The sequence below is a fragment of the Rattus norvegicus genome, chromosome 3 (genome assembly GCF_021556685.1).
Source record: "Rattus norvegicus strain SHRSP/BbbUtx chromosome 3, alternate assembly SHRSP_T2T, whole genome shotgun sequence".
In the NCBI taxonomy this organism is placed as follows: domain Eukaryota; kingdom Metazoa; phylum Chordata; class Mammalia; order Rodentia; family Muridae; genus Rattus; species Rattus norvegicus.
The window spans coordinates 10,692,196-10,718,294 of record NC_141536.1 but is presented as its reverse complement, the minus strand read 5'-3'; the positions used below and the strand labels follow the sequence as shown (position 1 = coordinate 10,718,294).

General features: G+C 45.9%; 2 protein-coding genes across 4 annotated transcripts; one reads left to right on the top strand and one right to left on the bottom strand.

The window, feature by feature from the left end:
- Positions 1–11,404: 11,404 nt before the first annotated feature.
- Mrps2 (mitochondrial ribosomal protein S2) lies at positions 11,405–14,646 on the bottom strand. 3 transcript variants are annotated; one of them, XM_087652958.1, is made up of 4 exons: positions 14,535–14,593; positions 14,191–14,434; positions 13,730–13,859; positions 11,405–13,245 (listed from the first exon to the last, which is right to left on the bottom strand). In XM_087652958.1, exons 2-4 carry the CDS (start codon positions 14,375–14,377, stop codon positions 12,660–12,662), a joined length of 903 nt encoding a protein of 300 aa, XP_087509084.1. In that variant the 5' UTR covers positions 14,378–14,434; positions 14,535–14,593; the 3' UTR covers positions 11,405–12,659.
- A 1,480-nt stretch (positions 14,647–16,126) lies between these two features.
- Pierce1 (piercer of microtubule wall 1) lies at positions 16,127–20,658 on the top strand. Its single transcript, NM_001106564.1, has 3 exons — positions 16,127–16,337; positions 17,077–17,155; positions 20,071–20,658. Exons 1-3 carry the CDS (start codon positions 16,195–16,197, stop codon positions 20,257–20,259), a joined length of 411 nt encoding a protein of 136 aa, NP_001100034.1. The 5' UTR covers positions 16,127–16,194; the 3' UTR covers positions 20,260–20,658.
- The last annotated feature ends 5,441 nt before the right edge of the window (positions 20,659–26,099 follow it).

Sequence of the window (26,099 nt, the reverse complement as noted above, 5' to 3'; positions counted from 1 at the left end):
GGGAGAACGAATGGTAGAGAGGTGGGGGAGAGAGATCCCTGAATCTATTTTTTCTCCTTGTTTCTTCTTTGAGCATGACTACCAACGAACCAATGAACTACAACCAACACCACCACCCCACAATCAACAATCCCACCGCTGACGGGAGCTCTTAGCATCTATAGACACTGAAAAATTCCAGAATTCCAAACATCAAACAATCACAGAAACTGTCAGCTGCTGGCAAAGCCACGCCTCTGCCAGAGCACGAGGCAAATCACAGTCAGCTGCTGTGAAGCAGCCCCACGTCCCCACACCTGCAGTTAAACAACAACGTATTCTTACAATATTTCTGTGTGTTTTTAAAGAAACCAAACCTCCAGAATTGTCACTACATCTCTCCCCCTTCTGTTTTAAGCCATTAATTATGATGGGTGTAATGGGAAATTGTTAACAGATATTTTCAATGATCTAAAAATGAAACAAAAGGCTCTCTGGATCCCTCTCCTACTCATTCTAAATTCTATCAGTTTTAATGGTATCATTTCCTGTGGAAATATAAACAAATTCATGTCCCCAACACAAAACTTTCACTGGCTTCATTCTGATGTTAACACATCCTTATAGTACATACGGTGATTTAACCCCAAAGGGTTTTTTTTTTTTAATTTTTTAACTATAATCCAGTGTGTCTCAGTTGTTATTCCTTTCTCATTAACATTCAGAAAAATTAAAGTTAACAGAGCACTATTTAGTCTGTCTCTGGGGGTCTTCATTCACTCTTTTGGTTTTAAAGCATTTCCTTTAAGGTACAAGTAGATCTTTCTACAGCTGTTTGTCCTGTAGGATAGTGTGGTTTACCTGTAATTTGCTTTATATTCCAACATGCAAAGAATTGCTCATCTTACTGGAGACATGTGTGGGGGCACTGTCAGTCTTGATTTGTACAGGTGTCCCCCTAATAGCCATAACTTCCAGGAACGTGGACTGACAGAATCCACCTCCTCAGATCTCAAAGCCCATTGGAACCCTGAATATGTATCCATGGTATGGAGCGTAAACTGTAGTTTTCTATATTCTGCAAAATGAAACACATCTGTCTGTCAGATTTCATTTCTTTTGTGACCCCCCTAGGGTTACTCCCAGTGGGCAATGGAGTTTGGTTATAGGAAGAACAAGTAGGACATTTTCTTATAATTTTCTTGGCTGTTGCCAGGAGATTGAATTTTTTTCTTTAAACATTTACTGTTAACATGGTGGTTTTACATGAAGTTTTGAGGGTTTTGACACATTTCCTATTAATAATTGATCAATTTCTTCATTTCCTCATGCAGTGGACCTGGCAATGTAGTGGGTTGGCCTAACGCTGCTTGTATTCTAATGTTAATCTGGGGCCCCCAAAACTGGTTGCTCCAGAGATGAGAGAGTCCACATGTAAGCTGCTGAGTGACCCTGCCCCCAAGTTATTTCCGATTGGTAAATAAAGATGCCAACACCCAATAGTTGGGCAGAAGAGACATAGGTGGGGTTTAGGTTTCATAGGCTTGGGGCTGGAGGGGGCCACAGGGAAAGAGAAAAGGTAAGGAGGAGGAAGGAGAAGCTACCATGGGTTAGGAGTCAAGAGAACATGACCTATGGGCTGGCCAAGTTAAGTTTAGAGCAGCCCAGATGAAACAGCACAGAGTAACTCGGGGTTATTGATGGGAAAGTAGATTCTAACAGCACAGAGAGTAGTAGCTGTTCTTGTGTTGTTTAAGGCTTATTGTAAACATGAAGGATGTGTGTGTGTGTCTGTGTGTTTCATCCAGGAACTGAAGGGGCAAAGGCGGGGTAGAAACCTTGGGCCGAGATTGAAATAATTTCCAAAACACTGGCAAGCCTATGTGAGACAGAATATGGGGAATGTACACTGGAGAGCTCCTATTTCTGACTGTGTGCAGCTGTATAAGTAACCAGGTTAATTGTGAATCACCCAGAGTAAACGCAGCAGTTTCTATACGCAGAACAACTCTTTTTTTTTTTTTTTCTTTTTTTTTCGGAGCTGGGGACCGAACCCAGGGCCTTGCGCTTGCTAGGCAAGCGCTCTACCACTGAGCTAAATCCCCAACCCCGCAGAACAACTCTTTCTGCACATTGAGAGTCAGCGACTGTTTTAAGAGATTCAGGGAAACCTAATGAAACCATAGACTCCACCCAGCCCTGATTTCTCTCTCAACTGTATGGTTTTGGATTATTTTGCTCATTTTGTCTGACTTATTGCTTGTCATTCCCTACTCATTTGCATCAGTTTGCAATGAGTGCAAACTGTAGGTGCCTTGGGAGTTGCCATTCCTTTTAAAATGTGTGGGAGAATCCAATTAGTTCTTTTTATACACTGAAGATGTCTGCTTTTAGGGTATTTACTCTTATTTCTCCAAAACAGTTGCTACAAGCTCTTTGCCAGTCTTCATTGATTACCCACAATGACACAATCTCAGCACTGTTGTTGTTTGTGGTACTAAGATTTCTTTTAACCATTTTTAAAGATTTATTTATTACATATAAGTACATTGTAGCTATCTTCAGCTACACACCAGAAAAGGACATCAGATCCATTACAGATGGTTGTGAGCCACCATGTGGTTGCTGGGAATTGAACTCAGGACCTCTGGAAGAGCAGTCAGTGCTCTTAACCACTGAGCCATCTTTCTAGCCCCAGTACTAAGATTTCTACCTGTTCCTGACAACTGACATAGTCTTATTCTAACTTTTATGATTAAATTAGAAATGCTTTCTATGTAATTCTTTAATGTTTTACTTTGTGTGTTAAGAAAATCCATTTTCGGGGTTGGGGATTTAGCTCAGTGGTAGAGCGCTTGCCTAGCAAGCGCAAGGCCCTGGGTTCGGTCCTCAGCTCAGGAAAAAAAAGAAAAGAAAAGAAAAGTAAAGAAAAGAAAAGAAAAGAAAATCCATTTTTCTCTTAGCAAAATGAGCCCAGGAGAAGAATGAGTTAAAGGCAAAATAACCAAAATATAATCAAGTTTGGGATCTATGCAATCCACATATGTGTCTTACAGTCTCTGTTCTACTAGAGTTCTCTCTCTCTCTCTCTCTCTCTCTCTCTCTCTCTCTCTCTTTCTCTCTCTCTCTCTCTGCTTCAGCTGTTAACCATTTTGGACTGTTTAAGTCAAAATCTCCTTATAACATTTGAAACTAATTACTTAAATATTGAGTAGTTAATCCAGTGGTAGGCCATAGCCACTTAATATCTCCTATTAATTTTTGAAAATCATTAAGAGCTTGCAACTGATCTCTTCTGATCTGTACCTTTTGTGATTGAATTTTTAGTTGACTTATTTTATAACTCAAGTAGTTGAAAGGATCTCCTCTCCGTAGTTTTTCGGGACTATTCTCTATTCTGTAGCCCCCAACATGGCAGAATTCTTTGTGTTTCCTTAAATATCTGCATATGAATCAGCCAACAAAATATCACTCATTTACTGATAAATAAAAGACTGAGAAATACTAATTATTTCTAGTGGTTGTCACAAAATATCGACATAAAGTAGGACTGTGTAACATTCCCTGTGGAAGGGCTTTCTACTGAGACCTTTTTACAGGTTGCGTATTGTTATTAAGTAGCACTGTGAAAGGAAAGCAAACCTTCCCCTCTCCTGCTCATGCAAGAGGATAGCAAAAAAAAAAAAAAAAAAAAAGAATAATAATAATCATTTAAATCAATTACTATCAGAGGCCATGATTTAGGTAGTAAAGGAATTCCAGGCTATAACGAACCTGTTCTTAAATCTGTTAACAGCCTCCATTTTCCTCGTTTACTTTTTTTATAAACAACCACAGGGGAATTCCTCCAGCTGCTCTTGTACTAGCTGCTCAAGTGCCTGTAAACTTTTCCTTTGCTCTACCACACAGGCTTGTCAATCAACTATTTTAAGGGTGGGGCTGTTGGTACTTCCACTGGCCTCCATTATAAATTTGGAAACTCAACCCCTGTGTGTTTGAACAATTGGCAATGCCTGTTTTGGTTCTTTTGGTTTTGCTTTTGATGACCTATATCAATACCTTCCCTAGGTACATCTACCATTTCACTCCTTATTTCATTATGGGCTTTCTCTGGGATTTCAGGAATGCTAATCTGAGTATTCTACTATTGTAAAAAAAAATCCCTTCCCCATAAATGTATGGGTATTTCAGTGACCTACAGCTTTTAATTTTATTTTTTTGACCTTATAGTCCCACACGTTTAACCTATTACACACTTTGATTTATCTGAGATAACTTTCCAATTCCTAAAAACTGGGCATAAACCTTTTGAAGGGCCAGTTCTGAATGCCAAGATTTTTGTGAAATGATAGTCACAGCAGCTCCTGTATCCACCAAGCCTTATATTTCGATACCATTTACTTGATATTTTAATTTGGCCTCCGATCATCTATTTTCCAGAACACATGTTTTCCAGTTCTTCCAAACCCCCCTGCTCTTTCTACTGGAATGGCACAGAAACAGTTAAATTGCTAAAATTGTTTTTTTTTTTTTTTTTTTTTGGTTCTTTTTTTTCGGAGCTGGGGATCGAACCCAGGGCCTTGCGCTTCCTAGGTAAGCGCTCTACCACTGAGCTAAATCCCCAGCCCCGCTAAAATTGTTAAATTGCACCTCTCCTTTTACACAGGCCATGGTTTTAACTTCTCCTTTGAAATCTTCATCTATAATTCCTGGATGCACAATGAATCCTTGGGAAGTCAACCTCCTCCTTCCTAAGATCATCCCTACTGTCTCTGAGGGCAAAGGATATAAGTGAATTGTGGGGCTCTTAGTATCTATAGACTTCTGAAATTTTCCAAGAGTTCCAAACATCACACAATTGCAGAAACTGTCTGCAGTTGGCAAAACCAGGCCTCTGCTAGAGCACGAAGCAAATCAGACAGCTGCTGTGAAGCAGCCCCACAACCCCATACCTGGGATTAAAATGAAAAATTCTTATATTTCTCTCTCTCTCTCTCTCTCTCTCTCTCTCTCTCTCTCTCTCTCTCTCTCTCTCTCTCTGTGTGTGTGTGTGTGCGTGTGCGCGCGCGCGCGTGTGTGTGTGTGTGTGTGTGTGTGTGTGTGTGTGTGTTTAAGAAACCAAAATTCCAGGACCCTTACCACAAATAGTGTTTGTTTTGGCTGCTTTGGTGGTCAGGCCAGGGCTTAGAATTTATCTCTGGGTTTTCTGGTCACTCGATTCAGTACAGCAGGGATTCAAATGTCTTTTGAGGATAGATAATATTCAAGTTATTTTAAACTTCTTGTTTAATATTCAGACTTTAATATTTAAAGTTTAGTATTTTAACTTCTTGTCTTCAACAACAGATCCAAAAGATATCTATCCAGACTTTTAATCAGTTGCTATTACAGGATTACCAGCTCCAAGCTACAGAGCCAGGAGTCTGTAACTCCTGATTATACCCTTATAGTGAAGATCAAACCCAGGACCAGGGCCAAGAAACAGAATCCCACCAATCCCTGAGCTGGCCCCCAAATCAGGCCATATAATCCCTCCGTTGGGGAACCTTGCTATTAAGGTAGCAGTCCCCCACGACTGAATGGCTTCCTGAACTTGGCACAGAATGGGGGACTTCCATTCTAAGCAGGGCTTCCCTGTCTCTGCCTGTCTTTGGAGAGTGTCATTGAACACAGGTGGCTGGCCTTGTCTAGAAAGTTACCTTTGCAAGGATGCATAACTTAGCATACATGTCTCACTCTGGCTTCCTGCGCACAGGATAATTTGAGAGTTCTGGAATTTTAATTAAAAAAAAACAAAAATATTATAAGAATATGTTTTCATTTTAATTCCAGGCGTGGGGCTGCTTCTGACTGTCGGCAGCAGCTGACTGTGATTTGCTTGGTGCTCTAGCAGAGGTGTGGTTTTGCCCGCTGCATATGGTTTCTGCAGTTGTGTGACATTCGCATGGGGGACTGCTACCTTAATAGCAACATTCTTCAACAGAGGGGTTATATGGCCTGATTTGGGGGCAAGCTCAGGGATTGGTGGGATTCTGTTTCTCCGACCTGGTCCTGGGCTTGACCTTCACTATTAGGATATAATCAGGAGTTGCAGACTCTTGAATCTGTAGTTAGGTGCTGGACTGCCGCAGACCACCCAGGGGAGTGTGTCAGCAGAGGGAACAAGGCTTGGATTTCAGGTAGAGAACGGATTCGGCACGACAGACAGACACAAACTCGAGGTGTGTGCTGCTGCAAAAAGCTTTACTTCTTGGCACAGATTTAAGCAGTTAGAACAGGTACATCATAATTGGCAATCATCCAGCTCTTATTCATCACCCCACCAATGTCCCAAAGGAGGAAAGCTAAACATACAGTCTAGGAAACAATTCTCAACTGCAAACAATAGTTTAAAAAACTGCAGTTATACTGCCAGATTTGTGGGCACCAGGTATGCATTCATCATTTACCTTTGTTTTAATAAAGTTTAAACTCTATATTTATGGCCCCTCAGATAGTAAGGGAACTTTTTTTTTTTTTATTAACTTGAGTATTTCTTATATACATTTCAAGTGTTATTCCCTTTCCTGGTTTCCGGGCAAACATCCCCCTCTCCTCTCCCCCTCCCCTTCTTTATGGGTGTTCCCCTCCCCATCCTCCCCCCTTGTCGCCCTCCCCCCAACAATCTAGTTCACTGGGGGTTCAGTCTTAGCAGGACCCAGGGCTTCCCCTTCCTCTGGTGCTCTTACTAGGATATTCATTGCTACCTATGAGGTCAGAGTCCAGGGTCAGTCCATGTATAGTCTTTAGGTAGTGGCTTAGTCCCTGGAAGCTCTGGTTGCTTGGCATTGTTGTACAAATGGGGTCTCGAGCCCCTTCAAGCTCTTCCAGTTCTTTCTCTGATTCCTTCAACGGGGGACCTATTCTCAGTTCAGTGGTTTGCTGCTGGCATTCGCCTCTGTGTTTGCTGTATTCTGGCTGTGTCTCTCGGGAGAGATCTACATCCGGCTCCTGTCGGCCTGCACTTCTTTGCTTCATCCATCTTGTCTAATTGGATGGCTGTATATGTATGGGCCACATGTGGGGCAGGTGCTGAATGGGTGTTCCTTCAGTCTCTGTTTTAATCTTTGCCTCTCTATTCCCTGCCAAGGGTTTTCTTGTTCCCCTTTTAAAGAAGGAGTGAAGCATTCACATTTTGATCATCCGTCTTGAGTTGTAAGGGAACTTTTGTAACCATAGTTAACTCTTGATAAGTTTGTTCAACTTGTTGGAACTTATCTATGATCTTTCTAAAAGGATCATTACTATTTTGAATCATGTTAAACAAAACTTTTCCAAAAGGGGGGAAAGGCTTTTCTGGAACAGTCATGTTGTTAGTAACTGCAATAATTCCTCTCATATTTGCTGGGAGCTAATGGATACAGCAGTTGAATTCATCGCAGCCATTGAGTTCATCAGGATCATGTTGGTGTGAGACGTTTCCGTCTCGGAACTTTCAGTTCCTGAGACATCTAAAGGTACATGCCCATCTTCCCACACTGCTATATTCTTAAAATCAGATATTGTTGACAGCTTAAAGTTGCTAAGATCACCAAGGCTAGAACACAGAAGGCACCTCCACCACAAGCCTAGACCCTGGTCATCATCTTTTTGTAGGGAGACGGCCAGGACCTCCAGGAGGGCAAGCCATTCCAGGCACAGGCCTCTGTCTGGACAGAAACGAAGCACAAGAGCTTCACGTCACACAGGCTCCACTGAAGTGGGCGTGGCACTGGACTATAACCAATCGGCTCTTTCTGCTTGCTTGATGTCATGACCAATTATCCCTTCCCACCTGTACTCCTTATATACCCTACTCCCCAAACAGTAGACTTCTCTCACTGCATCAGTCTCCAACAGCCATTCTGTCTCCTTGCAGCTGTGCAAACTCTGCTCTACCTCTGCTCCTTTTCTTCCCTCAGGCTGTTGGGAGGTGAAAGTGGGGACAGACACAACCCTCCACTTCCCAGCCACCCTGGAAAGCAACTCTTTCCAAGAAACCCTGTATAAACTCTGCCTCTGCTCAGTTTCCTGCTGTTTCTCGATGCTGAACAGATGCGGCCACTCTCCTGGGTTTCTTCCTGCCCCCAATAAATCTCTTGTGTGGAGTTGTTGTGTGGCTTGACTTTGTGGTATTCCTTGGCTCCCGGTTGCCAGGATACCTCTAATAGCAGAGCTGCCACACTTTCACTGGGGAAGCCTCTCCCTGCCAGAACAGGAGAAGTTACTCTTCCATTAGGAAAACTTCCTCTACAGTGGAACAGAGTGCAACGCTTTTGTAAAGGGAGCCTTATCCTTTCAGAGCTGCAATACTTATTTTTGGTATATATATATATTTTTTTTTATGTTTTGGTATCTTGACTGAGGCTAAATGTTTTCTATCTAGGCTGATGGCCTTGAGAATTGGAGCAATAGCTAATCCCAGATAAGTAACCTGAGGGGTGGGGGCCCCTACATCCCTAGCTGGACAGAAAGTTTAATAAGGTAGAGGTGTCTACCTGGCTAACTTATGCTGTGTGACTTTGTGGTTCTTCCTTGGCTCCTGATTGCCAGGTTAACTTTACATTCTGAGCTCTAACGTCTGCACTGGGGAAACCCTTCCCCTTAGAGTTTCACACTTGTAAGTTTGTAAAGGGCTGATCACACATAAGGGGGAGGAGAGCTGAAAAGGGCTCCCATGACTTATACGCTAATATCTAGGGTAAGAGAAACTGCATATGCACTCGGAACATGGGTGGGAGAGTTGTAGCTCGGGTCTTTGCTATTTTGTGGGTTCTTCTTTTTCCCAACTCTTTTCCCTTGATTTACCTCCTATCACTAATCAAGAGAGAAAGGATGGAGAAGAGAGATTCTTGAATCTAATTTCTTCTTTAAGCATGACGCCTAACCAACCACAATGCCCTCCGCCCCCCACCTCCCAACGAACCTCCTCCTGGGGCCCTAGCATTTATATAACCTCTGAAAAGTTCCCAGAATTCTAAATGTCACACAACTGCAGAAACTATATGCAGTTGGCAAAACCATGCCTCTGCTAGAGCACCAGGCAAATCATAGTCAGCTGCTGCCGACAGTCTGAAGCAGCCCCACACCTGGAATTAAAATGAAACATTCTTATAATATTTTTGTGTTTTTTTTTTTAAAGAAAATAAAATTCCAGAATTCTCAAAAATGTGACTACATGTGGGGATAGGGATGTTATTGTTTGGTTGGTTTGGTATCCTTTTTTTTTTAGATAGGTTTTTTTTTGTGTAACAGCCCTCACTGTCCTGGATGTCACTGGTAGACTAGGCTGGCCTTGAACCTACGGAGATCTACCTGCCTCTACTTCCCAAGTGTTGAAATTAAAGGCATGTGCCACCACACCCAGCTTGGCCTTACTTTTTGTTGGAGCGCAAGTGTGACCTGAAATAGTACTTGGGCAGACATAGAAATGTTCAGGTAACTAGCATGAGGGCCAGAAAGATCAAAACAAGATACAGGCAAAGGGAGCCATGAATACGTGGCTCGGTGTTTGCCGTTCCTTCTCTGCCACACTTGGCACAGAAACGTACACATGCACATACGCACCGTTTACACCTTTGTATATGTATATGTGTGTGTAGTGTATATACGTGTTTTCATGTGTATGTGTTGTGTGTTGTGTGTGCACACGCTCATGTGCATGTGGAAGCCCAAGGTTGACATCAGGCATCTTCCATTGCTCTCCGCCTTAAACACTGAGGAATATCTTGGGTTTTCTTTCTTTCGCATCCTCTGATGCGCATGTGTTACTGATGAGTCCAAAGTGGTTGCTTGCTCCAGCTTGCTTGGTCTAGTCAGCATAATTTCATTGAGATAGTGCACCAATGTGACATTTTGTGGAAGAGACAAATGACCAAGATCCCTTCTAACTAAATTATATAACACAGGGCTGGAGAGTAAATATGACTTTGAGGTAAAACTGGTCTTGACAACTGAGAGCAAGTTGTTTCTAATGGTCCTCATGGACAGAGACTGAGAAAAAGGCATTTGATAGATCAACAGTTGCATACCATGCACCAGAGGTGTTAATCTGCTCAAGCAAGGATACATTTGGTACAACAGCTGCAATCAGAATCACTACCTGTTTTCCATAGTCAACTGTCATTCTCCATGATCTGTCTTCTGCACTGGCCAGACAGGGGAGTTGAGGAAGCTGTGGTGGGAACCGTCACTCCTGGATCCTTTAAGTCCTTGAGGGTGGCACTAATTCTGCAATTCTTCCAGGGATGAGATACTGGTTTGATTCTCTTTTTTAAGTTGCCAGTGGCAACTTTAAAGGCTTTCATTTAGTTTTTCCAACCATAAAAGCCTTCACTCTACAGGTCAGGGAACCAATCTGAGAATTCTGCCAACCTCAAATTCTAAGCGTCTCTATCCCAAATATACCTTCTGGGACAGGGGTTAATAACCGCAGGATGAGTTCAGGGACCCACTGGGGACCTACCGAGTTGGACATTAGCCAAAACTCCATTCCTCAGTTGACCTCCATAAGCCCCTACTCTAACTGGAGGACCACAATGTCTCCTAGAATCAGTATCCAGCAGACCCTGGAGTTTGATTCTTTCCTTTTCCCTAGTGTAGGAGCTCTTGTCAAAGGCTACTCCCTGGAGAAGGACTAGGAGAAGGCTAACAGTGGAACCTTTAGGTATTTTATCAAGGTCCTCCCTCAAGAGAACCTGGCCAACACTTCACTGTGGGTCTCCAAACTGGAAATTGGTTCCTGGATTGAGAATCTCTTTTGCGCTGATCCCGTGTATCCTTGCTGATTTGTTTGAGAATTTTCCCACTTAATGCAGATGCAACAAAAATTCACTGCGGTTCTTTTCTATTTAATGTCTGGAAACACTGTGACGGATTAGCTAGTTCCAGAGGCCCACACAAATCATGCCTCCATCAAATTCACTTTTCCTGTGCTGACCGTCACAGGTCAGGCCAGTATGGCAAAGCTTTGTCTGTGCTGTTCATGGTGATAACTGTGATCACCTTGCCTTCGGTGACTCAGTGCTGCCACCTGGCCCCCGCTTCTTCAGGAGGCCCACATAAACCCACCACATTTAATTCATCCAACAGAGCATCTCCAACCCTAAGGTCTAGTACAAGGAAAAGGGCAACAGCAAAGCTCCTCAAATGTGTTGGTGCCCCTCTTACCGATCAGTGAAAAGGCTTGTCCTCTGAGCCTTGTCGTCATGGAGGATTAGGTTTTAGAGTGTACCACTCTAGCATTACAATTTCCGAGCCTTAGAAGCCCTTCATCACCACTAAGCCAAGAGATTTCCCGTATCTCCAACCACTTTTCAGCAGGCTTTGGGTGGTCCCTGCGGGAAAATAAAGTGTGAAAGGCAAGAAAGAAAACTTGCCTGACTTAGTTTGTGCTGGTTCAAAGTTCTAGAGTCTGACACCATGTAGTTTATTATAAACATATTAAAACCGTACAATTTTGGAAAAAAGCTTCCTGGTGTAATACAACCCCAGGTAGAAGAGGCATAATTACATCAAAACTCAGCTCAAAGTACACATGACCACAAAGATGGGTCTTATAGCTTAAGGGCCTAGGATTGGTGTGGTCTCTTGATATCTCCCCTACGGATGGGTTCTATTGGTGGAGAAACCAAGCTAAAAGTAAAGGTCTAGGAAAGGAAAAGTCCGAGATAAGCATTTAGGGGGATTTGGGTAAGGTCTGGCTCCACAGATAGCAAAGGTCACCAGGTCATTAACAACAGTCACTCCCAGTCCTCTGGGTGCAAAACAGGCATTGATTTCCCTTCTTTGAGGAGACAACCCTATGTGACTAACATGCCTGGTTTTCTTGGTGATCTGTGGGCTCAAGGACTTTGGTGCCTCCAGCAGTAGGCTCTTTTAAGAAATACTTCAGCCAAACATTTTTCACTATCAGAGTTTCCGTTTTAAACATAGATCTCTACTCAGAGAGCCCATATCAATAAACTCGTCCTGATTTCAATTTTATGTTCCTCCAACCATTACCCCACCTTTAAAATCTATTCCTACACATATTCCCCAGACTTCTGCCTGAACGGGTTAGCAAACTCCTAAGTTCTTTAGGTGTGTCACAACGCATGGGCTGTACTTCCACCTCCCCTCTGGGAGCCTGCTTGCTTAGCCCTATGTCTGGTTGCAGGTCTAGAGGCAACTACTGGGGTTCCTGAGGGACATCAATATTGTCTGGCATGGAATTTTCTTCAGAGAATGAAGGATTAATTAGCAGATAATGAAAGATTAATTTCTAACTGAAAAGAGAAGCCAAATGGAACCCACGTGAGACAGATCTACTTCTGAAGTGGAAGTAAGACCTAGGAGAGTGAGAGAGAGGGAGATGGGGGCGGGGGAGCGAGAGAGGGAAAGGGGGAGAGGAAGGGAGGGAGAGATCCACTTTGCTAGCTATGTTCAAATCTTAATAGATGCAAGAGGCCATGTGGATATGCACTTTACCTGAGTTTGTTCCCAGAAAAGAGACAGACCAGGGTTAGCTCAAGATGATTGAACTTTGGGGTGGCCATATCTAGGGAATATAGGACTGTGGTGCTGATGCTGAGGATGGAGAATGGGGACATAGACCAGGGTTGGACAAGGACCTTCCTGCTCAGAAGAGGCCTGGCTATCTAGGGTGGGAGAAGGGCTTTCTGTCATGGGGAATGACTTTGATCAGGTGCAGAGGCTGTCCCAGTGCCCTCGGACCCCTTGGGACTCTGTAGCCGATGGAGGGCCTCCATCTGCCTCCTCTTCTCCTTGGCCCTGTTGATGGTTGTCCGGAAGAGCTTGCAGAAGAGCTGGATAGCTTGGGGTGAGTCATCATTGCCAGGGATAGGGTAAGTGATGAGGCATGGGTTGCAGTTGGTGTCCACAATGCCCACTGTGGGGATGTTCATCTTGGCCGCATCCCTCACGGCTACATGGGATTCAAAGACATTGTTGAGTGTGTGCAGGAAGACGATGAGGTCCGGCAGGCGGACTGTAGGCCCAAAGAGGAGTTGTGCGTTAGTCAGCAAGCCACCCTTGAAGTAGCGGGTGTGGGCATACTCCCCGCAGGCTTGGGCTGTAGTCTCAATTAAGTGAGAGAATTGACGATTCCGGCTCACAAACAGGATGATGCCTTTGCGGTAGGCCACATGGGCGGTGAAGTTCAAAGCCAGTTGGAGATTCAAGGCTGTCTGATCCAGATCAATGATATCTTGGCCCAGGCGGTTCCCAAAGATGTATGGCTCCATAAACCTGCCCCAAAATCCCCAAGGTAAGCGGAACAGTGTTCGTGAAGCTGCCCTTCCCCTTCCACAGACGCCTATCCCCAATGTAGGCTTTTATATGAGGGCACTGCAGGCCGAATGGCACTATTTACACTTACTGACCCCCACTACCCCATGTCTAGGGACAAGGGACACAGTTGTGGAGTTAAGCTAGGATCAGGTTTGTGGCTCAACGGTCTCGCCTTCTCCCTGTGGAGATTTGAGAACCAACTGCAGATAAACATGAACCCAACCAAGGTGTTCTGTTTACTGGAGCACTCTATGGCCACTTCTGTTCTATACAGCAGGACCTCTCAGGAGGGGTCCCCAGTCAGCAATGACCCTCAATTTTCACCATGTCTGTGAACAGCATCAATATTAGTACTTGGTGTTGCTCCAGACACCCCCACCCAGCCTCACTTACGACCTTGACCCAATCCCACCACTCTGCCCGCACTGCCCGTGCCAACTACCTATGGCGGCAACCGGCTTTATGTCCCAGGTGTACTCGGGCCTCGAAGAGGCTCTTCACAGAAAACAGCTCCTTGACATTGAAGAAATCTGAATGTTGTAACGGCACATCTAGTATCCTGCTCTGGAAATCTGAAAAAGGGAGGACGGACAGACACTGTGTCCCATCACCACCAACCAAAGACTCACCAGTCTCCTGGGAGTGGGAGCCTTAAATCTGCGGAAGAGAAACACCAGGAAAGATCTAGAAGACATAGGAGCATTTTTATATCACCGAGAGGCTAGTGTCAAGGTCTGAGGTGACTGTGTGAGGAAAGCCTGGTCAGCTTTCTTCCTTTAGTCTCTAAAGTCTTAAGAGAAAAACGAGTCGGGGGCCTCATTGACTTCGGCCTTAAATGCCCCGCCAGAAGACCAGCAAGATGGACAGATAAAAAAAACTAGTCTTCGTGGTCTCGAAACCTACCAGGCCACAGGGGTTCTATTCTCCATCCCACCACACTCAGATTGGTACTGGGCTCGTTTGGGGATCCTGCAATGACAACCCCTCCACGATTCCGCGCCTTGACCCAGCTCCACCCGCTGGCCTTTACCGTCGCCGTCCTGGGGCTCGCTGACTGCGGGGACCGGGGCTCCCGTGACCTTCCTTCCATTCTGCCCCGCTGGGCCCGGAGCCGCCTTCTGCAGGAAACCTGGCCAGCGCCGCAAACCTGCGGGGAGAGAGCCGGTGGGGCCACGCCTAGCTCACGTCCCTGTCCTCCCTTCTCGGATCCCCGGATCCCTCCGGTCTCCGGGATCCTCTGCGCTCACCTGCACACTGAAGCCGGGTCAGCACAGCCGGAGCGGGTGCCATGGTAGGCGCGTGGACTGAGATGCCGCAGAGACTCTTCCTGCCTGGCAGAGCGCCTCCCGGGTCAAGCGCACGGGGCCGCAGCGCCGCTTGCTGGCTCGGAGGACCGACTCCCGCTGTGCACCGCTCGCTGCGCCTGCGTCTTTGTAAATGGGCGAGTTGGTACTGTGGTTGGTGCTCCGCTAGGAGGTAAGGACGAGCGGACTCTCACAGCTCGTTCCTTTCGGTAAAATTACAGCATCCTCTGGAGGAGACCATCCTCTTATTCAAAATTGTTTTTTAGTGGGGGAGAGGTTGTTGTTTGGTTTTCTTTGTTTTTGTTTTCGTTTTTTCCTGAGACAGGGTTTCTCTGTGTAGCCTTGACTGTCATGGAATTCACTCTGTAGATCAGGCTGGCTTGAACTCAGAGAGCCGGCTGCCTCTGCCTCTAGAGAGCTGGGATTAAAGGCATGCCCTACTACCGCCCCGTTTATTGTTTGGTTTTTAATTGCATTCTTTTCTTTTTTAACATTTATTTTAGATTTACTGATTTATTTATTTATTTATTTATTTGCCTATATGTATTTATATGCACCTTGTGAGTGCCTGGTCCCCGTGGAGATCAGAAGAAGGTGTCTGACCTCCAGGAGCTAGAGTTAAAGATGTTTGAGTCACCTTGTAAGCTCTGGGAATTGAACCCAGGTTCAATTTGTCGCAAGAGCGACAAATGCCCTTAAGTGCTGAGCCATCTCTCCATCTCCAAATTACACTAAACAGTGATGACGACGACGACGACAAACCAATCTTCCTGACTGGCCAGACATTCATAGAGATCTGACTGCCTCTATCTCCTGGGCGTTGCAATTATTGGTGCACACCACCATACTCTGCCTCAAGTAGTTTTTATTGTTTGTTTTAAAATTATTTATTGTTATTATTGTTGTTAAGACAGGGTCTCGATATATACCCCTGACCGGTCTAGACCTCTCTTCGTAAACCAGGCTGGCCTCAAACTCAGAGAGCTGCCTGCTGGCATTGCACTAGCACTTCATTGACCAGTCACTCTTGGCGTCTGAACCTCCATGTGAACTACGTGCATGGCTCGCAAGCTCATTTGCTATATTTGGCCTGGGATTCCCTAAATTTAGTAACATCTCACAAATAGATTTAGGCTGAGTTGTTGGGGGTATGGGGTGTTGGAGGCCAAGGAGAAGCCATGGCCAGTACAGTAAACGACAGACTAGTGAGGACTTGCTCAGGTAGAGCTTGGAAGCCGCTAATCCCTGCCTATTGGCTGGTGAACTCCCAGGATCAAAGGTTTCATTAGCCGGGATCTACTTCCTAGTGCATTTTGGGATGATACAGGGTTGTTCCCACAGTCCCAGAAAGAGACCAGCGGAACTCCCAGAGGAGCGGCAAGTGGACGCTTGGAATTCCTTGCTTAGAACTCACGGTCTCCTTTGTTATTCGCCCTCTGGAAGATTCTAGACTTGACTACAGCTCCTAGCCAAAAAACTCACAAAAGACTACAAAAGACCATTCCGCCTCCTGGTCAGGTGACTTCGTTGCCTAGCAACAGGACGCCCTGCCGCAGTAGCCACAGACTTGACTGTCCTGGGCTAGTTTCCTGTGGGAGGCCAAATGTCTGAAGAAAACCCCCAAGAGTGCGCCGAGCCGGTGGAGCCCAAGGCTAAGCCTGCCCCAGAGAAAACGAGCGACTACTACCGCATTAGCGAGAAGCTCCCAGACAGGTTCAACAACCCGGGGTGGTTTCATGGCTACAGGTAAGGCCCTAGCTTTGGCCATGAGTGTGAGAACTCCCAAGTGCCTGGCTGCTGAGGTCAAAAGAAGTCAGACATGAACCCTGTGCCCGTGTCACCATTACTATTAGGGTCCTGCTGTCTGAGCACCACAAGAGTGAACGTGTGTGAATGTAGCCTTGTTGCAGGCAGGGGGTGTCTCCAGTTTTAAAGCTTCCCTGAAAGTTATACCCTGTACAGAGCAGCCTGTCTCTCTTGAAAATAAGGATGGAAGCCGTTGACTTCTGTGAAGCAGGTGCAGGCACGTCCCCTTTCTACACAGCTTGCTTGAGGCCTCCGGTGTGGAGAAGAGCTGCTGGTAGCCTCTCTGTCACAGACCACAGCCTCACACACTAGATTTCCTTCCTCCTCTCCACCTGACAGAAGCTCTGTAAGGTTGGAGCTCAAAAGCAGAGGGGTTCCTGAGTGATAGGGGTCTGGAAACCGAGATGTCCCTGAGGTAGCTAACAAACCTGGCAGTGGCAGTCTGTGCCAAGGTTCCACCAAGACCCCTCCTCCAGCATTTGCATATCCTGAAGGGGTTCCCTTTGGAAGGATCAGGGGCCACGGCCAGCAGAGGAGGCCAGAGAGGCAGGCCTGATGGGAGAGGGTATTGTCTACGGGGACATGGCCCTAAAAGTTCCATCAATCAAATTCTTCCAGGCTATGACTTGGCTGACTTATTTTGAGGCTGGATGGGAAACAGTGTATCTCTCTTCCACAGTACCAATGAAGCTGTTTCCATGTACAGGACCAGTAACCAAACCTATGGGAGCAGAGCTCCCACAGCGCATGAGATGCCGGTAAGTGCAAGCCACATATGCCAGGAGGAAGTACCATCTGGAAGAACGGATCCCCACGTTATAAATGCATGGTACTTCAAATCGCAATCGAGTTAGAACAAGGCAGGGCAGAGAAATGATAGAATACAATTTCGAAGCAAAATATATTGTAGAAAGAGAAGTCCAGGTAAACTTGCTTCCACAGTCTCCTCCTCATCAGACAGGCATGCACTTCTTCACATGGGCACATACACCTTTGCAGGGGCTCCCAAAGGCAAATTAGTGAAGCCCAGTGTTCGTATGAGTGGCAGAACTCCTCTGAAGAGCATGTCCACTAAAAGATTTTCTGGACTCAGTGTTCTAAGACCAGATGCAAGGTGTTTCTGAGGGAAGCAGGAACATGGGTTCTGCTGTCCATACAGTCTTTTTTTTTTTTTTTTTCGGAGCTGGGGACCGAACCCAGGGCCTTGCACTTGCTAGGCAAGCGCCCTACCACTGAGCTAAATCCCCAACCCTGCCCATGCAGTCTTAAATCGCATTGGCCTTGTCTTGATGTGGGGGTGTACCATGGCACACAAGTATGGAGGTCAGAGGACCACTTGGAAGAGTTGGTTCTTGAGGTGGCTCTCCTCAGTAGTTAAGAGCACTGGCTGCTCTTCCAGAGGTACTGAGTTCAAATCCCAGCAACCACTTGGTGGCTTACAACCATCTGTAATGGGATCTGATGCCCCTTTCTGGTGTGTCTGAAGACAGCTACAGTGTACTTATTTATAATAAATAAAAAAATCTTAAGAAAAGGAAAGAAAATACACTGTACCTTAAAAAAAATAAAGAAAAAGAAAAGAAAAGGAGTCGGTTCTCCTTTCACCAGGCTCAGCAATTAAGGACCTTTAGCTTTTTTCTTTGAGACATGGTCTCAAGATAGCCAGAGCTAGTTCTGAATCAGTTCAAAGCTTTGAACTCCTGAACCTCTGGCCTCCACCTCCCAAGTGCTGATTTAGAGGTGTGCTCTCCCACATCCTGTTTCATGAAGTGCCAGGGCTTTGCAAATGTTAGACATCATGTTCTACCCAGTGAGCAACAGCCCCGGCTTCTGCTTCTGCCTTTGTAAAAGGCCACTGAGAAGAGGCCACTCTTTTTAACGCTAGGTGCTTTACAGCCAGGTTAGCAGGCCATGATGGGCCACAGGCTGCACGCAGGTATCTGAGGCAAGCTAGGAGGTAGGTATTCCCTGCTTCTTAGTCCTGTTCTTGGGGGTTGGCTTTTCAGCTTTCTGACTCAGTCTGACTGCACTCTGTGAGCAGCTCTTAGTATTAGTCTCTATGACACTACAATGGTGGATATTTATTATTATAGACCTGTCAGAATGCACTGATTGTCCCCCCAAGTGTTCAGTGCACAGCTCAGTAGCAGTATTGGCTCAGATAGATCAGGTCCGCCTGCAATACACCATGCAAACAATGGGGGGAGCTGTGTGTATTGGAATGGTATTCAAACACCCCCCCCCCCCCTTTTTCTGAGTCAGAGGTTCTCTTGTAACAGCCCTGACTGTCCTTGACTCTTTGTAGACCAGGTTGGCCTTGAACTCACAGAGATCCGCCTGGCTCTACCTCCCACGTGCTGTGGTTAAAGACGTGCTCCATCTCACCTGGCCTTGGACACTATATTTTATGTTCAGTTTTCTGGGAGGTCTCAAACGTGCTTCTTCAAAAATGCCTGAAATCATTTCTCTTTATTTGTACCTCCTGCCAAAGAGAGAAGGCAGGAGGTGAGCCTGACCCAGGGTGGTCCGAGGACAGGTCATCTGACCAGGACACCACTACCTGGTGGAGGTCAGTCTGCACACGTCAGACATCCCCCTGTCATCTCATGATTCCGTCTGGCTAGGCAGATTCTCACTGGAGCTCCTGGACTCAAACTATTCACACTTTCAGCAAGAACTGAGTGCTTCAGGCCACAGCAGGGCGCAACCCCTTCCATACACTGGGCTGGTGGTGCATCACGCCCTGGAGTCTTTTTAACTTTTTTTTTTGTTTTGTTTTGTTTTGTTTTTTTTGTTTTTTTTTTTTCTGGAGCTGGGGACCGAACCCAGGGCCTTGCGCTTCCTAGGTAAGCGCTCTACCACTGAGCTAAATCCCCAACCCCTACGCCCTAGAGTCTTTTTAAAGCACTTGACAGAGGATTTTGGCTCACAGGCTAGAACCTCATTGCTAAGGCCTAGAGGAGTTGACCCCAAAAGGTCTGTGTGTTAAAGACAGGGTTATTTTACTAGTGTGTGCTTTTGGGACGTAGGACATTATAGGAGTTTTCAGGGCTCTGGAGAGGGATCCTGGGATCCAGCCGGGCCTCTCTCTGCTCCTCTTCATGGTCCATGGTGTTTGCTCTCATCACAGTCACCCAGCAACCCCAGCCAAGGGCCAGCAACCACATGGTGGCTCACAACCATCTGTAATGGGATCTGATGCCCTCTTCTGGTGTGTCTGAAGACAGCGACAGTGTACTTATATGTAATAAACAAACAAATCTTTAAAAAAAAAAGAGAGAGAGAGAGAGAGATTGCAAACACAGAGGAGAAGGTTGAAGCTTATGTAGGCCCTAGTGGCTTGGCTTGTGTGGCATGGCTAGCAGGGGTAGACTTTGGTGTGTGTGCGTATTTAGGGGTATAACTGACCTACCCCCAGGTTAATGATGGTTGTCACACCTGTGGCAGGCAGATGATCCCGTAACTTCTCTCGTTGTCCATGTGGAAAGGGGAGGTGTTAAGTATATTAGATTAAACTGAGATGGTTGGAGCATCTGGCTCACCTTGGTTTCTGGGCTTCCTCTCACCAGAGGCTATAGTTTCTCACAGATTCATCCTCTTTGTCCAAAAAGAAGGTCAGTCTGCCTGCTTGAGTGTTACCACTAATCCTCTTGTCTGTTTGTTTGACTTTCAGAAAGCATATTATCCATCTTCAAATAAGTTTTCCACACAACACGCAGCTTTCGGAATGTTCCGGAGACATAATATGAATGTCTGCCTGGATAAGAGCCTAGTGACTGGGCCGGACAATCACGTCACCCACTACGACCCCTTAAACTTTCACCCCAGTTACAATGTCAACAGGCCATCCATCTGTGACTAAGGAAGCTGGCTGCCTGTCGTCGGGGCTGTCCTGACTCAGGGCTGCTGTAGGGAGCACGGATGCCCCTGATTCTGGACAAGTGCCCCATTCTAAAGGCACGGAGCTCACTGCCTTCTCAGAAAACACTTTTCCTTTCCAGAGGAGAAAATTATGTAAATAGGGCCATAATGTCTTGTGTTCTGCATTTCACACAGGAAGGATGCTGACAGAATCTTTGTTTTATTAAAAAGTTGCCACGGCTTCAATTTCTGTCGTGCTTCATATTTGTCCTGAAGTAGCAGGGGACCCGCACATCTTGGAACCCGAGTCTTGGTTTGCAATGTGGGGTGTTCTAGGGAGTGCCACAAAGCATCTTTATTTGGGAGCTGTTGCCATGTGTGTGACTGTTACTGGGATAAAGTCTGCACAGACCCCAGAGAGTGTGGTGTGCCCCACCTGGGAGGACAAGTGTCCAGTGAACCTCCTTCAGCCACAGCGAAGGGCGGGGAGGAACATATGCCATGTACCAAGGTTGACTATGATCGTCATGGTGGAGGTTGCAGGGTTCCCATCCAAGTCCATCCAGGTCTGACCACATTTAGCTTCCCGGGTTGGACATGCTCTCTGGTCTTTTTTTTTTTTTTTTAAGATTTTATTTTAAAATGTGTGTGTGTGTGTGTGTGTGTGTGTGTGTGTGTGTGTGTGTGTGTGTGCCTGAGGAGTCCAGAAGAGGATGTTAGATTTCCTGGGGTCACAGGAGGTAGGAAACTGTCCCAAATGGGTACAGGGACCTGAACTTTATAAGAACAGTATTAACTATCCATCTCTGATTTTCTCTTAACTCTTTTTTTCTGTCAGGCTTGTCAGCAAGTGCTTCGTTCAACCTGCTAGCCATTTTGCTGATTGCCTTAGTTAGGGTTTTTTTTTTTCTTTAAGATTTATTTATTATACATTACAGATGGCTGTGAGCCACCGTGTGGTTGCTGGGATTTGAACTCAGGACCTCTGGAAGAGCAGTCAGTGCTCTTAAGCACTGAGCCATCTCTCTAGCCCTTAGTTAGGTTTTTTTATTGCTGCAAGGAAACTATATGACCAAAACAACTACGTGACCAAAAAGCAAATTGGTGAGGACAGTGTTTATCCAACTTATACTTCCACATTCCAAAGGATGGCAGGCCAGGAACTCAAGCAGGACAGGAACCTGGAGACAGGAGCCGATGCAGAGACCATGGATGAGTGCTGCTTACTGGCTTGTTTTCCCTGGCTTACTCAGCCTGCTTCCTTATAGACCCCAGGACCACCAGCCAAGGGATGGCAGCATCCATCCATAATGGGCGGGGGCTTCCTGGAATGATCACTAAGTGAGAAAATGCCTTACAGGTAGATCTCATGGAGGCATTTCCTCAACCAAGGCTTCCTCCTCTCCGATGACTCCAGCTTGTGTCAAGTTGACACAAAGAGCCAGTGCACTGAGCTTGATTAGTGTTTTCAGTGCATGTGTGCTCCTTCACCTGGATGTACACAGTGAGGCTGTATTCTGCCATGTGTGCGTGTGCATGTGTGCGTGTGTGCATATGTGTGTGCATGTGTGCATGTGTGTGCATGTGTGTGTGCATGTGTGCATATGTGTGTGCATGTGTGTGTGCATGTGTGCATATGTGTGTGCATGTGTGCTCCTTCACCTGGATGTACACAGTGAGGCTGTATTCTGCCATGTGTGCGTGTGTGCATGTGTGCATATGTGTGTGCATGTGTGCATGTGTGCATATGTGTGTACATGTGTGCATGTGTGCATGTGTGTGCGTGTGTGTGTGCATGTGTGCTCCTTCACCTGGATGTACACAGTGAGGCTGTATTCTGCCATGTGTGCATGTGTGCATGTGTGCATATGTATGTGCATGTGTGCATATGTGTGTGCATGTGTGCATATGTGTGTGCATGTGTGCATTTGTGTGTGCATGTGTGCATATGTGTGTGCATGTGTGCATGTGTGCATGCCAGAGGCTGACATCTGTTGTCTTCTGTTATTGCTCTTCACCTTGTCCTGAGACAGGGTCCCTCACAGAACCTGGAGCCTGGAGATCCAGTTTTGGCTGGACTGACTGGCCAGTGAATCCCCTGCATCAGCTGGTGTTTGTCTTTCAGTGTTAGGGTTAGAGATGTATGCCTCTGTGCCTGCCTGGGAATCCAAACTCAGGTCCCCAGGTTTGTGAGACAAACGCTTTACCCACTGAACCACCTCTCCACTCCTGATTGTTTTTTTCAAACTTCATTCCCAAAAATGAGGTCTTCTCACTACTGGAAATCTGGGAAGGGTTAAGCTCAGAAAGAAGAAATCCTAACACACAGTCATTAATGTTTTGTTCACAGAAATTAAACACCCTAGTTTTTTCTCTTCAGTATTATTAATGCACAAAGTAAACCTTTGGCAACAGTCTTAATGTCTAACTTGGAGTGGAAATGCTTTCCAGAAAGAAAATCGATTGGTTTAATTAAAAAGCTATGAGCTGAGGCCGATGCCAGGATCTTCAGACTGCCCCTCTGAGGTAGAAACAAGGAAGCTAGGGTGTCCAAATGAAAAGTCGGTCTTGTTTTATTTTGTACTATTTATTTAGGGATTTGAGGAGGTGATCCATGCCTTTAATCTCAGCACTAGGGAGGCTGAAGCAGAGGCAGGCAGATCTCTGTGAGTTTGAGGCCAGCCTGGTCTACGTAGCCAGTTCTAGGATGGGCGGAGCTCCACAGAGAGACTCTGTCTCCAAACGATTTTCTTTTTAAATTTAAGGTCTGGAGAGATGACTCAGTGTTAAGGGAACTGGTTACTTTTTCAGAGGGCATGAGCTCAATTCCTAGCACCCACATGGTGACTCTCAGCTCTAACTGCGGCTGTACAGCCTCTGAAGCACCATGTACCACACACACTTAGATGCAGAGAAAACATATATACACATAGACAAATTTATCATTTGTGTACACATGCATGCCTTCATGAGTTTGTGCACCACATGAGTGCAGGGGCCTAAAGAATCTAGAAGAGGGGTCCCCGAGCTGAAGTTACAGGAGGCTGTGAGCCACTTTATTAGGAACTGAACCTGGGTCATCAGAAAGTGCCGTACTGCTCTTCCCTGCGCAGCCATCGCTCCAGCCCCTGAATCAATCCATTTGTGGCTTTTCGAGACAAGAGTCTCTCTACATATCCCTGGCCAGCATAGAATCAACTATGAAAACTAGGTTGGCTTTGAATTTACAGAAGCGAACCTGCCTCTGTCTCTCATGAGCTGGGATTAAAGTTGTGAACCATTAGGTTCTTGCTGAAAATAGGTGGAATGGTTTCATATGCTCGGCCCAGGGAGCAGCACAATTAGAAGGTGTCGCCCTGTTGGAGTAGGTGTGTCACTCTGGGTGTAGGTTTTAATACCCTAGTCCTAGCTTCCTGGAAGTCAGTATTCTGCTAGCAGCCTTCAGATGAAGATGGAGAACTCTCAGCTCCTCCTGCACCATGCCTGCCTGGATGCTGCCATGTTCCCACCTTGATGATACTGGACTGAACCTCTGAACCTGTCAGCCCCACCCAATTAAATGTTGTCCTTATAAGAGTTGCCTTGGCCATGGTGTCAGTTCACAGTAAAACCCTAACTAAGACAACCAGCACAGCAAGCTGCAAAAGGGAAAATATAAAATATATGGTTTGAGTATTAAAGGGGCACCAGGAAGTGGAATGGAGCTGAATCCTGTGTTCAAGGACATTAAATTGAATTAAGGGAGTAGTGACCTTGAGGCTAAGTTTAGATCCAGGCATGACAGTATAAACCTTTAATCTCAGGAGGCAAAGACAAGCAGATCTCTGAGTTCCAGGCAAGCCTAGAACAGACAAAGTTCTAGGTAAAGAAAAACTTGGCTGGGGATTTAGCTCAGTGGTAGAGCGCTTACCTAGGAAGCACAAGGCCCTGGGTTCGGTCCCCAGCTCCGAAAAAAAGAACCAAAAAAAAAAAAAAAAAAAAAAAAAAGAAAAAAAGAAAAAAAAGAAAAACTTAAATCCAGGCTTGGTGGAGCACACCTTTAATCCTGGTCCTTAGGAGACGGGCTAGCAGATCTCGGAGTTCAAAGTCAGTTTACACAGCAAGTTCCAGGCAGTGAAAGGAGTTGGAAAACAGAAAGCTGGTGATAGTGTAATAGAACAAGGGGGCCAGCCATGTTCCAGTCCTGGCAAGCAGCAGAGCTCAGCAGCTTTGGCCACATGGCTTTGGCTTTGGCTTTACACTCCAGAATAGAAAGGACTTCTGGGGCAATTGATGCTGGTTAGCTAAGAAATTAGTGGTGGTTAAGAAGAGACCAGCATGGGCTGGAGAGATGGCTCAGTGGTTAAGAGCACCGACTGCTCTTCCCAAGGTCCTGAGTTCAAATCCCAGCAACCACATGGTGGCTCACAACCATCTGAAATTAGTCTGATGCCCTCTTCTGGTGTGTCTGAAGATAGCGACAGTGTAATCATAATATATAATAAATAAATAAAATGTTTAAAAAAAAAAAAAAAAGAAGAGACCAGCATCACCGAGGTGAAATTTTCCGGGGAGTTTTTTCTAAGAACACAAAGAAGCTGTGTTCCAGAGATAGCCAAAGTTGTACCTCGTGCTGTGGCTGGACTTGGTAATGTAAGAGTCGCCCAGGTGGTACTGGTTTTGAAGGCATGAAGGGGTCATGGAGAGCAGCTGAGGCTGGGCACTGTGAGAGGCCACGGAAGGCCATTGGTGAAGATGCAGCCTCAGTTGCAATTGATGGCCCAGGACTGAATGGCTCATATAAAGGAGTTGAGGCTTGGCACCATGAAGAGAGCCTAGGAGAGGCTATGGGTGAAGCCTAGGTGCTGTGGAAGACCCCAGTGTATTGGAGATGCCAGGGCCATGGGGTGATCACCAAGAACAGCAGCGGCAATGAAGTGGATCAACCTGAGCTTAGAGTGCTACAGAGGGCAGAGGTGGAGAAGAGACACCAGCCCTTTGGAGATGCCCAGAAGATCATGCGTGGATTCCAGACATTAAAACAAGGAGCTGTAACATTGAAGTTGCCTTGGAGACCCTAAGATGCCAGAGCTGTGGGCTATCTGCTGAGGAAAGCCGCTAACAGGGAGTGGAACCCGCCCAGGAGAAAGAAGTTGTTGCAGTCAACAAAGATGCAAAAGGAGGTGGAAATGTGAAGAGGGCTTTGACATCAGACATGGAGATGCGGAGTTTGGAGTTTGCCCAGCTGGCTTCCTGTCCTGCTTGGAGGACTACAGTTAGGGGCTTGGATGGATCTCAGAAGAGACTTGAACACTGTTGAGACTGCTCTAGACTGTGGGACTTTGGAAGTTGGACTAATTGTATTTTGCATTATGCTATGCTTAGGTGTGGCCCCAGAGACTCATATGTTTGGACAAGCCTATAGGGCCAGGGAGTGGAATGTGCTGGTTTGTATATGCCTAGCCAGAAGAATGGTACTATTAGAAGGTGTGGCTTTGTTGGAGTAGGTGTGTCACTATGGGCATGAGCTTTAAGACCCTCATCCTTGCTTCCTGGAAGCCAGTATTCTGCTAGCAGCCTTCAGATGAAGATGTAGGACTTTCAGCTCCTCCTGCACCATGCCTGCCTGAATGCTGCCATGTTCCTACCTTGATGTTACAGGTTACTTCTGAACCTGTAAGCCAGCCCCAGTTAAATGTTGTTGTTTAATTGCCTTGGTCATGGTGTCTGTTCACAGCAGTAAAACCCCAACTAAGACAATAGGTTAACAATCATTAAAAATATTCGTTAAATGCCACCAGCCCTTTTCTGTTTAGCCTCTCCTGTTTCCACATTACTGAGGATGATCTTGAACTTCTGACC

What these genes read in the sequence shown, in the direction of transcription:
- Mrps2 (XM_087652958.1), bottom strand. Translation starts at nt 14,377, where the DNA reads ATGGAAGGAAGGTCACGGGAGCCCCGGTCCCCGCAGTCAGCGAGCCCC. An exon ending in AATAGAACCCCTGTGGCCTG is followed by an intron (nt 13,860 to 14,190) that starts GTAGGTTTCGAG and finishes TCCCTTTTTCAG; the next exon opens with ATTTCCAGAGCAGGATACTA. An exon ending in AAAGCCGGTTGCCGCCATAG is followed by an intron (nt 13,246 to 13,729) that starts GTAGTTGGCACG and finishes ATTTTGGGGCAG; the next exon opens with GTTTATGGAGCCATACATCT.
- Pierce1 (NM_001106564.1), top strand. Translation starts at nt 16,195, where the DNA reads ATGTCTGAAGAAAACCCCCAAGAGTGCGCCGAGCCGGTGGAGCCCAAG. An exon ending in GGGTGGTTTCATGGCTACAG is followed by an intron (nt 16,338 to 17,076) that starts GTAAGGCCCTAG and finishes TCTCTTCCACAG; the next exon opens with TACCAATGAAGCTGTTTCCA. An exon ending in CCACAGCGCATGAGATGCCG is followed by an intron (nt 17,156 to 20,070) that starts GTAAGTGCAAGC and finishes TTTGACTTTCAG; the next exon opens with AAAGCATATTATCCATCTTC.